Consider the following 12,948-nt stretch of genomic DNA (forward strand, 5'->3'; position numbering starts at 1 on the left):
GAAGGCATGTGGCCCAGAAGTGCATATGCTGAATATTAATTCTCTTTTCTCCTGCTAATTCTTTCTGGTTATTCATGTTAGCAAGCCATGGCAGAAAATCTAAGAGTGTTATTTCTTTATATAGTCTACCATTTTCAAAAGTAAAAGTAGCAAATCTCATCTGTCCCTAAATCATCTCATCTGCCCCCTCTTCTTTTTCATGAGCTTAATCCTTCTGTTACCAGCATCATTTGGGTAACAAATGCTTCAGATATCAAACAAACCTCTTTATTATAATGATTTGTTTATTTGCTTATTTTCTTTTTAATAAGACCAAGCAAACAACAAAAGACAAGACCTACATAACTCACCTTACCCTAGCTAGCCCATCCAACAGAGAAAAAAGAAATAACAACAAAAGTGAAGTCAGACAGAAGTCTTACAAGCTTTTTTTGTTTTATTGTTTCTTAAGTTCATTACTAACAGTGAATAAGTACAAATACAATATTAGGCAAGCTTTGCAGCTTCACAGTTTTTAGTTTTTAGTAAAAGCAAGTAAAATAACCATGCTAAATTAGATCACTCTCCAGGACATCAGAAGATGTTCCAACACAAACATGGAAATTTTCCAATGCAAATTAGGAACATTTTCCAATTCAGATTTTTCTGGGAAACCCATGTCATTGGTAGGCTACCAGAATAAGCAGTCAGAGTGGGATATTTTTTTTAAAAGAAAAGAAAGAAAATACAATAGCCAGGCGTGCAAGAAAAACAAAGAAAAGAGAGGGGACTGGAAGAGAGGTCATGGGGCAGTGCAGCGGCAGAGGAATTAAAGCAACATGTGATGTCGCTGCTCAAATCTTGACAAATATATGAAGAATGTCAGGGTGTCCAAACAAACTTAAGGTAGTTAGTGATAAGCTTACATTTTATTCTGGTAACCAGCAGGAAATGTCTATGGTAGGGATGGGGAACCTGTTGCCCTCCAGACTCCAACACCCATCAGCCTCAGCCAGCATGGGATGATGGGAGTTTGTCTGGAAGCATCTCAAAAGGCATGGGTTCTCCATCTGGGCTCTAGAGAAAGCCTCCCTGTTGGTTTTCATCAGATGCCTTGCAAATGCTTAGCAGATTGTTTTCTTTATGCCGCTCAGTTGGTCTGTACTGTTATTCTGGTGTTCTGCTTTTCATGTTACTGTAGTTTTCAGGGTTTGGTCATCTTTTGTAAAGCTGTTGTTTAGCAGCCTCAGAAATTCAATGAATCATTGTTTTAATAAAGTTTCTATTAAGGACCATAACAAACTTGACTGGACAGCGACCTTTCCAAGCTGCGTTATCACTGTAAAATTCTGCTGCTTACAGGCTTTAGTAATCTTTAATTGGTAGATTAATCAAATAAAGTCTCAATTGATTTGTCAGTGTGAGTCAATTTAAACCAGAAAATTAGTAATTTCTTGCTAATACATTTTTTTTAGGTATCATGCATTGCCACCAAAATGCCAATGTCTGCAATGCATCCATTTAGATTTTGGCTGGTTTTACTGCAATATGGGTGGGTAAAGCTTGAATCAGTTATTGAGTCTGTAACCCTACACACTCATACTTGAAAGTAAGCAGCATCAAACTCGGTGGGATTTATTTACAAGTAACCATGCTGTAAATATTTGTTCATAACTTAGGGTGATCCTGCATTCAGTTATGAGTATGTTATCCCTACTGATATCAGAGCGACTTTTGCATGCTCACTCTTGGTCAGGAATACAGACAAAGACTGAACCAATTGACACACTTTGATGCTAAGCACCTATACTGATTTCTTGATTACACTTTTAATCTTACTCTTCCTTCAAGGAGCTGAGGACAGTGTACATTGGTCCCTCTCCTTTTTTTCTGTACTATAACACTGTGTGGTAGGTTGTGGAAGCAACTTCCTAACCACTCATAGAATCACATAGCTTAGGGTTGACATATTTCAAAAAGTGAAAATGCAGACACAAAAGTTGTTGAACTATTTTTGCAAAACCGCAACAAAATGCCCATTTTGAGCTTCTTCTTTTTTTAAAGGAAAACGGCAACAATGACACTGACAACATGGCTTTCCCAGACATTTTGCCGATTTCCACCTGGACACTGCTTCTGACTACAGTATTCCGGATATGTCCAGGAAATTCTGGACGCATAGCAACCCTAAGTTAGTTAAAGGTACTATTTTTGCTAACATATGTACAATGTAACAATATGTACAATTTTTGCTAACATATGTACATATGTCCAATGCAAGACCAACACACACACACAAAAATCCAGTTGTGATGCTTTTTGGCATTTTGTTGTGTATGTTAGAGATGACACTTTTGGATATATGCAGCAATATAAGGTGGGTTTAAAGCTGCCCTTGTGTGGCTTGCAGTATGGTAAATGAGTGTGCAAGTCCATCCAAATTCTTATCAGAAAGGTAAGTATTATTGGGACCATATGATATAATCTAATGACTAAAGGTAAAGGACCCCTGACAGTTAAGTCCAGTCAAGAAGGACTCGGGGGTTGCGGCGCTCATCTCACTTTACTGGCTGAGGGACCCGATGTTTGTCTGCAGACAGCTTTTCTGGGTCATGTGGCCAGCATGACGAAGCCACTTCTGGTAAAACCAGAGCAGCGCACAGAAACGCCGTTTACCTTCCTGCCTATTTATCTACTTGCACTTTGACGTGCTTTCAAACTGCTACGTTGGCAGGAGCTGGGACTGAGCAACGGGAGCTCACCTTGTTGCAGGGATTCAAACCGCCAGCCTTCCGATCGGCAAGCCCTAGGTTCAGTGGTTTAGACCACAGTGCCACCCGCGTCCCATCTAATTAGAATCTTGCAAATTCATCTGAAATGTGGTTAAGACAATCATGCTATACATATTCTGCGTCATTTCTTAAAATTAGTTTGAACCCAATAGACATTCCCTTATTAGATTTCTCTCATGGGCTCTGCTCACTTGATCCATCACAGTCATGACTGTTAGCCCAAGAAAATAAGACTCGTCTCCTCTGCGCTAGCCTCTGACTTTTCTTCTTACTCATTTTGTTTTTATCAAAACTGCATTCAGGAGGTGGTTTTCCGTGAGTCATCCTTACTAGTAACATTAGGTCTGGACAAATATTTGAATACACTTAGGACTGATCTGTGGTTAATACCTGCTGCTATGATTATATATTGTTCCCCAAGTTGTGAGCAGTTTCAGAAACCATGCTGTAACTTTTGGTGAAAGCATATAAGGTTTAAGAGTGTCTTTGTAAGATTTGCTTTATATACAAATATACAACAAGCAGGACATAATGGGAGCAAGCCGTTTACTCAGACTAATCTGCAGTCCTGGATCCATTTACCTAGAAATAAGCCTCACTGGACTCAGTGGGGTTTATTTCTGAATTTGTGCTGCCCTCAAAAGTACAACAAAATTCTAACTAGTAATTCTCAGCTTGCTCGCTCTCTAGCTGTATTTAAAATGCTTTTTTGTTGCCTGTGTCTCTTCTCAGTTAGTTGTTGCATTCTCAAAGCTCCGATGGGTATCTTATTCCAAAATCTGGAGAGTGCTTTCCAGGTATTAGGAGATACTAGCTTCCATTAGCTTTCACTAGTCAAAAAAACAACAACCACCCTAGACTATTAACAAATAATCAGCCTAATAAACAGATAGTTTTCATGGTGGGCCCAGGTGCAGTGAAGCTTTGAGTGCGGGGAGCAGGTGGCAAATAACATAGAGCCATGTGTTGGACTGAAATTAGGCCACAACTTTATTGACTGCAGAAGAATAGGTTTGGCATATGCATTGGGCAGAGATCCCTTAATCACCCAATCCACTTGCTGGGTGATCTGCTGTTAGCCAACCAATGGGGGTTTGCCAGTGTTGGGGTCCTCTACAGTATGAACCTCTTCCAGTAGACCCCATTCAGCCAATGGTAGGGGATGCTATGGCTCATCAGCTCTAAAACGGGGTTCTGGACAGAAAACACCACACTCTAGAATCCCTTAAGGGGATCCATCTATAGGATTGGGCTGGATGTCCCTTTCTTGTCCTTTCTTCCTCAGGATCTAGCCCAGTGCCTCTCTTGCCATCTTCAGTTGTGATGATTGCTATGAGGCAAGTGAAAATCCATGGAACCAAAGCCAATCCGCCTGTGGACAGAATTCCTCCTCAGCCCTGAAACCAGCAACCAACGTCTGTCCATAGCAATGTCATTGGACAGCAAATTCATTCCTGCAAAGCAGCATGAAGTGCAGTAAAAACAAAAGCGTGGGTGGGTGGGTGGGAAAGTCTGGTATGACTGAGATGAGGAGAGCAGGTATGGTCTGCCTTTTATAACCCAGGGGCAGATTTGTCTTCTGTCCAGTCCATTCCCAAGGCCCCACCCCTGGGAGCCCATCGTGGCAGCTGATTGGCTTCCCAAACTCCCATTGCCCCTGTCCTCCAGCCAGCTGGAAAGCGTACAGAGCTGCTTCTAACCATGCAAGCAACCTCAGATGTTCCCCCACTGCGCTGTGCTGGGCTGCAAATGGTGCTGCCTGATAAGTTGGGGAATTGGGAATTATTCTACTGCCACTGCCATTCTAGGTGTGTTTAGCAAGAAAAATCAAGCTGTAAATTCCCTGTTTATCAAGAAAGGCAAGTATCTATGGCCTGTCATACAAAAGAAGAGTTATGCACCTGCAGGATAGAATTGTATGCACATAAAAAGCTTTTCTTCCCATTTGCACTGGAGCAGCTCACACTGCTCCATTTTCCTAAGTGACTTGTCTCTTCAGCAGAGGGAACCTGCTACCAACGAGGGCAGCAAACAGCTCCAGCTGTATGTGCAGCACATGCCTGCCTTTGATTCCTTGTCTGCATGCTCCGTTGAGGGGATAGCAACATGCATACAAAACTAAAACGAGCTATTTGTGGTTATGCTGCAGCACAGCGGCTGATCTAACTGTACAACGTGAGTCTCTTGAACCATGGAGTATCCTGATGTTTTATTGTTCTCTCTTTACAGTCCGAGATCGTGTCCGATCAAAAATGGAAAGAGACATTTTGGCAGAAGTGAATCATCCTTTCATTGTAAAACTTCATTATGGTAAGATTTCTCTATAAATCAATTCCTAATCGCCTTGGGATATTTTCCACTGGATCCCTTGCTATTCAAATTCATTATCTATGTGTGGTTTTTGATTTCCTACTTATATATAGATCATATTTATCCAGTCAAGGATACGCAGTACTAGAACCCTTTCCCCCAAAATGTTAAAAGTGTGGCTGTTACTGTAACAACATGGTGAATACCTTATTTTTTTTAAGAGCACTTTATTTATTTTTATGTTACCAGCGTACCTGGTCTATTCTACAGGAGGTTCAGAGCAGTATTTTAACCTCCCAACACCATTGTAGAGCAGAATAGCATGGGAGATAGTGGGTTGCACTAATCTACCCAGAGACTTGAATAATGGAATGAGCATTAAGTTGCTATCTGCAATATTCTTTCCCCATCAACAGAAGGTGATGGTGATGCTTTTCTGTCATGGATATCAAGGGAGCACAGGCAGAGTTACTAGGTAGTCTCCCATCTTGGCACTGACCAAAGCCAGATATGTTTAGCTTCAGCAAAGTTGCTGCATCAAGTGCCTTTCAGCCATGCCCTGACTGAAAAGCCATTATCTGTGATAATAGACTATCATAGCTGCTGTTATGCAAAAAATGGAGGAAGCACCCAATGCCACTATGGTCCCTGCCAAAACAAAACATACCCATTATCCCCTTCCCATAAAACTCCTTCATGCTTTCACTGAACACGTACAGAGTGAGGAGCTAGCCATATCCCCAGTGTCCATGTGTTCCACTGAACATGGCAGGGATCCCTACTCACACACAGATGCTTGTGCACAGGGGCACTGTCATTCATTCAACTAATCACATGGATGCCAAGGTGTGTGGTGAGAAGGCCTGTGAACCATCCTGAGATCTTGTGATATTGGGAGGTATATAAATCTAATTAATAATAAAATAATAATAATAAGAGCACACTAGCACTGGGCATGTAGCAAACATGCACATTTGTGGAACGTTCCAGATTTTTATGTCCTATGCTTATGAAAATATTTTATTTTATTTTATTGCTAATTAGGCTGTTTTAAATGTGTTTATAGTTTTTATAATAAAAATTATAAACAAATGTGCATTTTATATTTGTTTAATATATATTTTTTTCTGTTAACTTTGCTGTGCTAAATGTGTATTCTGTAGTTGACCTGTGTAAGGTTTTATTTTGAAATCTTTAAGATCATACATTAGTTTACCGTTAATTATGCTGCTTTGAATGTATATTTTATATTTTGCTTTCTTCTGTGATCATAGAAACATAGAAATGTAGAGTGGGAAGGGACCCTGAGGGTCATCATGCAGGAATCTCAGCTAAAGCATATACAGTGGTACCTTGGTTGTCGATTGGCTTGGCCCCCAAACAAATCAGCTCCCGAACACCGCAAACCCAGAAGTGTGTGTGCGAATGTTTTTTGGAAGCTGAACGTCCGACCTGGCTTCTGCGGCTTCTGCTTGAGTGCAGGAAGCTCCTGCAGCCAATTGGAAGTCGTGCCTTGGTTTTTGAATGGTTCCAGGAGTCAAACGCACTCCTGGAACGGATTAAGTTCGACAACCAAGGTACCACTATATACTAATGCTTGTAACACTCTGGCTTTCTCAAAGGGGCAAAAAGAAAAGGAGAGAAATACTATAATGTCCACTGAAAGGAGAAGGAGAAGGAGAAGGAGAAGGGGAAGAAGAAGAAGAAGAAGAAGAAGAAGAAGAAGAAGAAGAAGAAGAAGAAGAAGAAGAAGAAGAAGGACTCAAGCTGGTGGCCTGAAGAATTTATTGATCCAAATGCTGTCCAACAAATTTTGACAAAATGTCTTCCTTGGGGTGATAATTGCCAATCCTCATTTGAAAAGATGCTTTCTCAAGAATTCTAATTCACATAGTGAAAGCATCTTTTGAAATAGGAGAACTTGCATTTGCCACCCCTGAGGAAACCATTTTGCTGACACATATTGGGCTGTGTATTAGAACCAATAACCTGCCTTTCTTTTTGCTTCTTTCGGTCACATGGAGTTCACCCCCTGCTGCGCATATGGCAACCATGGTTGATTTTCCATTACAATTGCTTTTTGGGGGGACCTTTGTTAAGGTCCAACATATCTAAATATTCTACTGTCTTTTTCTACTGTAGCATTTCAAACAGAAGGAAAGCTATATCTTATATTAGATTTCCTACGAGGTGGGGACCTTTTCACCAGACTTTCCAAAGAGGTGAGTCCAATAGATTAATGTGTTTTGTTTGAAAAACAAACCAAAGTAATTCTATACTGGTGGCTGTGTCTCTTAGCAAAATCCTTCCTTCTAGTTTCTCATATATTTAGTTATTTTTATTTTCATTACATTTATATTCCACCTTTCCATTAAGGAGCTCAAAGTGGTGGATATGGTTTTCCCCATTACCATTTTATCCTCACAACAACCCTGCAATCCTCTTATCCTGAATACATCCAACACATAGCATCATGGCACTTTATAGCATTTATCTTTGGGATTTATTTTTATTTGCACTGGATCAAACATACTGTAATCTGCCCATACACTTGAGGATAAGGCAAGGTCACAACAAAGCTCAGCAAATGCTTTGTTGCTGAACCACACCCTGAAACATCAAGAGTGCATCTTCCCATTTACATCATTCTTGGAGCCAAAGCACAGCAGTTTGTTGGGAAGACCTGCCATGCCCATCAGCCAAGGGTGCCAATGGCTATCAAAGCACCATCTGCAAAGCAATGGAGCAACTGGAGAGAGGTGCAATGCCTCCTGCTAAACACTTGCAGGCAGCAGAAATGCAGCGCTCTTGATCATCGCAGAGCATTGGCCATCCTTCAGTCACAGCCATTTATTCGTTCTAGCACTCAAACACATTTTACATGTCAGACATACCTTGGCATCTGCCACAAAGGAAAATTGTGCTTGTTCCTCCCCATCCCTCTAAAATGTGAATATTCAAACTTCAAAATCAATAGATGATACCAGGTTTTTTTAGCCTTGGTACTGACTGTTGGCAGGAAACCTTTTATTTTGGCAGGAAAACATTAATTGCTCAACTGGGCAGAACAGGGGACTATTCGGTTTTTTAAAAACTGGGTTTCTTGGTGCCAAATATTTATATATTTCAGATTGCATTTTCTGTTCCAGTCTTAATTAATTTCTCTCTTTGGGCAATATCCAACCAAGCAATACTCAGAGTAGAGCCATTGAAATCAATGGACTTGTGTTATTTATTTATGCCCTTTGTTTTCAGAGGGTCTTCCTCAGATTATGACTAAGGATGGTGATCATCCTTTCTGTCTCTGCCAATACACAAGTCTCTCTTCCTATTGCTCCTTCCTTTCTTTGCTGCTGCCTCGTCATTCTTTATTCATCTTCCAGGGCTGATGGACGTGTTGCTCATTGCTGGCTGGAAACCCTGTCCCTGTGCAGGTGATCCATGCAGTGGGAACATAGGGAGCTGCCTTGTATGGAGTTAGGCAATTGGCTCTCATAGCTCTGTCATTGCCCACACCGGCAGGCAGTGGCTGTCCAGCGTTTCAGACTGGGAATCTTCCCCAATGCTACCCAGAGATGCCAAGGATTGAACCTGGGACATTGTGCATATAGTGCAGGTGCTCCATGACTCAGCTATGGTCCCTTTCCCCAGTAGCATCTCAGTGTCTGCATACCAAAAGCTAATCTTGTGCTAAGCTAAGTCATTGCCCGCATGCATTTTCAGCAATAAGCATAGGTGCGAAGTAACATGTTAAATCCTCCCCTATTGAATGCTGCTTGAGTAAGGGAAGCCAATTCTATCATGATGACCTGAGTGCACCAAGGCAAAGTGAATGGGAGTGCATCAGGCTGACACCATGCACCACTTAAAAAAAAATACAGTATTCTTCTTTTTCTAACCTGCTCATGCAGCTTTTTGGAGTCTGCTGTCTGGGTGAGCCGTAATGACTACTCAATTCTAAGTCCTGCCTGAAGAGCTGTGCCAACCACAAGAGTCATTGCCTTGAAGCGGATGGCCTTTTAAAGTCACTTCCAGGGAGCAATTCCTTTGACCGTGGGTGAACTGCCTGCCCATCCTCTTCCTGTGGCTTTCGATATGCTCTGCAAGCAAGGTCATGGAAGTGTGACACACAGCCACCCTGCCATTATCCCCAGAACACAGAAATAAAGTCTTTGTCTTTCTATAAAGAATCAATGTTAGCGCTATTGGGAAATGTGCGGTTAAGCATTATTTCCCTCCCCCTTCTTTCTTTTTTTTAAAGCAGGGGCCTACCGGTTGCTCCTTACAAGGATTTAGCCATCGTTCCTTTTGTTTTTATTTAGTAATAAGTAATTTAGTAATAAGAAAAACTTCCCAACATATTAGTTGGGATAAGGAGGATTAATTATAATACTGGGAAGTAGAACTTTACATACGTTGTGGAAACACAGAAATAATGTTGCTGTTTGGTTTTTTTTTAAAAAAAGAATGTAGTTATGGAGAAAAGCACATTTTTATTTTAAAAATGTAAATGTGGCCTTTTCACTATGGCTCCTTTTAGGTTAGCCAAAAGAGCAATTTCAAGAAGACTGATTTAATTCATATTTGATAGATTTGTCATATAAAATACCCAAAAAGAACTTGAGAGAGACTAGCAAATAATCAGCCCAGTTCATATGTAATACTAGACAATGGTTATAGTTTGTGGCTTGCCTGGAGCAAGACAAACTATCAGCTTGGTTTTGGATGTCATGCTGAGTTAAACCATGACTTTACTCACAGCAACAGAAAGAAGAACAAAGTGGTCACCATCTCTTCTATAGGAACCCACATATTTGTACTAATTGCAAACCAGATCAGTGTTTTGGGGGCGGTCATAAAATTTGATTCATTTTATAGGATACCTAAAGGTAAAGGTAAAGGTACCCCTGCCCGTACGGGCCAGTCTTGACAGACTCTGGGGTTGTGCGCCCATCTCACTTAAGAGGCCAGGGGCCAGCGCTGTCCGGAGACACTTCCGGGTCACGTGGCCAGCGTGACATCGCTGCTCTGGTGAGCCAGAGCCACACACGGAAACGCCGTTTACCTTCCCACTGGTAAGCGGTCCCTATTTATCTACTTGCACCCGGAGGTGCTTTCGAACTGCTAGGTTGGCAGGCGCTGGGACCGAGCAGCGGGAGCGCACCCCGCCTCAGGGATTCGAACCGCCGACCTTTCGATCGGCAAGTCCTAGGCGCTGAGGCTTTAACCCACAGCGCCACCTGCGTCCCCCAATAGGATACCTACAGACCCCAAAATGACCATCTGTAAGTGGGAAATAACATCACCTATTCTGCTTTTGTTCCTAAGGTTATTCAGCTCTCACATGCTAGGGATAAACTTATTTTGTAACATTTTGGTTGCAATCATATCCACACTTCTGAGAACTCATGATTTCTGGGTAGACATGGATTTATGATGGACTGGAACTTTTGGGTGTGAGGAACAGGACAGTATCCCAAATTTAATATAAATATAAATGTCCAAAATCCAATATTTGAATTGATTTCGGTAAATCAAAATGGATTTAGCAGAATTCAGTTTTGGCTTTTGAATTGTTAGCCTGTTTTCCATTTGGCTTATAATCAGTTGATTTTGTTGGACCAATATATTGTCATAGTATCCTAGCAAAAGTATCCATATAATTAAATCTACTTGTGCATTAAAAAAATTCTGCTTTTTCTGTTTCTCTCTAGGTTATGTTTACAGAAGAAGATGTTAAGTTCTACTTAGCTGAGCTGGCCTTGGCTTTAGATCATCTCCATGGTCTTGGTATTATTTACAGGGATTTGAAACCAGAAAAGTAAGTTGGGGCAGAAATGCATGTGGGAAGATTTTTAAATGGGGTTACTCTGTTTGGATCACAAAATGCCTGTGAGACCCTGCTTCAATTTCCTCATGAAATGTATGTCTCTTGGAGTGATATTCTCATTTATCTGAATAGCTTAGAGAAAACCCTGAAAGTTCAGAGGACAAGAAACTGTGTATGTAGTGGGGAGTGAGGATAGGGGTGGGTGGGTAGGTAAGAAAGCCAACTTGCTCAACTGGGGTGAAAACAGGACACAACTGTATTGAATAGCCAACTTCAAATGGCAAATCAGTTAGCATTTAAGGTGCCTCAAAACTCTGCTGTTGCAGCAACAGTAGACTAATGTGGTTGCTCCTCTGGAAATTATTACACATTCAAATAGTTTGACATTAGTGGGCAAGGGTGCCTGCTAGATAAAAAACGTACCCAGCCAGTCTACTGAATAATTATAAAGCCATGGAAAGGCAAATGGCTCAAGACAGAAGATAAGTAATGATGGTCTCTTCTGCTGCTCCTGTGCATTTCACATCCCTGTTGAGAACATAAGAATGGCTCTGCAGGATCAGGCCAATAGCCCATCTAGTCCAGCAACCTGTTCTCACAGTGGCCAACCAGATACCTGTGGTAAACCCACAAGCAGGATGGGAGCACAAATGCACTCTCCCATCCCTGTGGTTTCCAGCAACTGCTTGTTGTTGTTGTTTGGTCATTTAGTCATGTCCGACTCTTCGTGACCCCATGGACCAGAGCACGCCAGGCACTCCTGTTTTCCACTGCCTCCCGCAGTTTGGTCAAACTCATGCTGGTAGCTTCGAGAACACTGTCCAACCATCTCGTCCTCTGTCGTCCCCTTCTCCTTGTGCCCTCCATCTTTCCCAGTATCAGGGTCTTTTCCAGGGAGTCTTCTCTTCTCATGAGGTGGCCAAAGTACTGGAGCCTCAGCTTCACAATCTGTCCTTCCAGTGAGCACTCAGGGCTGATTTCCGTAAGAATGGAGAGGTTTGATCTTCTTGCAGTCCATGGGACTCTCAAGAGTCTCCTCCAGCACCATAATTCAAAAGCATCAATTCTTCAGTGATCAGCCTTCTTTATGATCCAGCTCTCACTTCCATACATCACTACTGGGAAAACGATAGCTTTTACTATATGGACCTTTGTTGGCAAGGTGATGTCTCTACTTTTTAAGATACTGTCTAGGTTTGTCATTGCTTTTCTCCCAAGAAACAGAGGTCTTTTAATTTCATGGCTGTTGTCACCATCTGCAGTGATCATGGAGCCCAAGAAAGTAAAATCTCTCACTGCCTCCATTTCTCCCCCTTCTATTTGCCAGGAGGTGATGGGACTAGCAACTGCTACTCATTACCAATTGTGGAGGCAGGGCAGAGCCATCAAGACTAGTTGCCATTGATAGCCTTATCCTCCATGAATTTGTCCAAATCTCTTTTGAAGCCATCTAAGCAGTTTGAGGAAGAAACTCAAATCAGCTCTGGACAATAGAAACCAAGGGCCCCTCCATACCATGATGGGATTTTTTTGCATGTGCATTCTGTAACATCTCATTAACACAATAATAGTGCATTGGTGGTGAATCCATACTGGACTGTTCATACATCGTTCCACATTATTACTTGTTCTGCAACACTTCCCCAGTGTTACCACATTATTGCTATCTGGAGGGGCACTCTTGTGTTCTAGCTCTAGCACAACAAAAGCAGGACAACACTCACCAAGCCTGGAAGATTTGTGGTATGAAATGTTGCAGGATTTCATCTGGAAGCTACAGGACATGAACTGACTGGAAATGAAGCAATATGCCCATACAAAAATGTTTGCAAGAGCAAACATGGAAAGTAGGGTTACATATAACTGCTGATACCATCATGTTTACAAATAATTGTGAATGAGCAATAAAAAGGATATATGGAGGGACTTTAGTGGCTTTTCTTATCATCAGTTTCTCACTTTGTCATACATTAAATGTACATCTAGTTCTAATTTGTTGGACGCTATCTGCACATCTTCCCTCAAGATTGGCTACTG

The 12,948-nt window shown here is 41.6% G+C and overlaps 1 protein-coding gene across 4 annotated transcripts in view; it reads left to right on the plus strand.

Annotated features, from left to right (window-relative positions):
- Positions 1 to 12,948, plus strand: part of RPS6KA2 (ribosomal protein S6 kinase A2) — a 185,492-nt gene that overhangs the window by 135,813 nt on the left and 36,731 nt on the right. For all 4 annotated transcript variants that reach the window (XM_079971864.1, XM_079971866.1, XM_079971867.1 and 1 more), the window contains 3 exons: positions 5,001 to 5,081; positions 7,224 to 7,303; positions 10,796 to 10,902. In XM_079971864.1, the coding sequence (XP_079827990.1) occupies positions 5,001 to 5,081; positions 7,224 to 7,303; positions 10,796 to 10,902 (268 nt within the window). The remainder of the gene's footprint in view (positions 1 to 5,000; positions 5,082 to 7,223; positions 7,304 to 10,795; positions 10,903 to 12,948) is intronic.

This window comes from Podarcis cretensis, assembly GCF_951804945.1.
Source record: "Podarcis cretensis genome assembly, chromosome: 3".
In the NCBI taxonomy this organism is placed as follows: domain Eukaryota; kingdom Metazoa; phylum Chordata; class Lepidosauria; order Squamata; family Lacertidae; genus Podarcis; species Podarcis cretensis.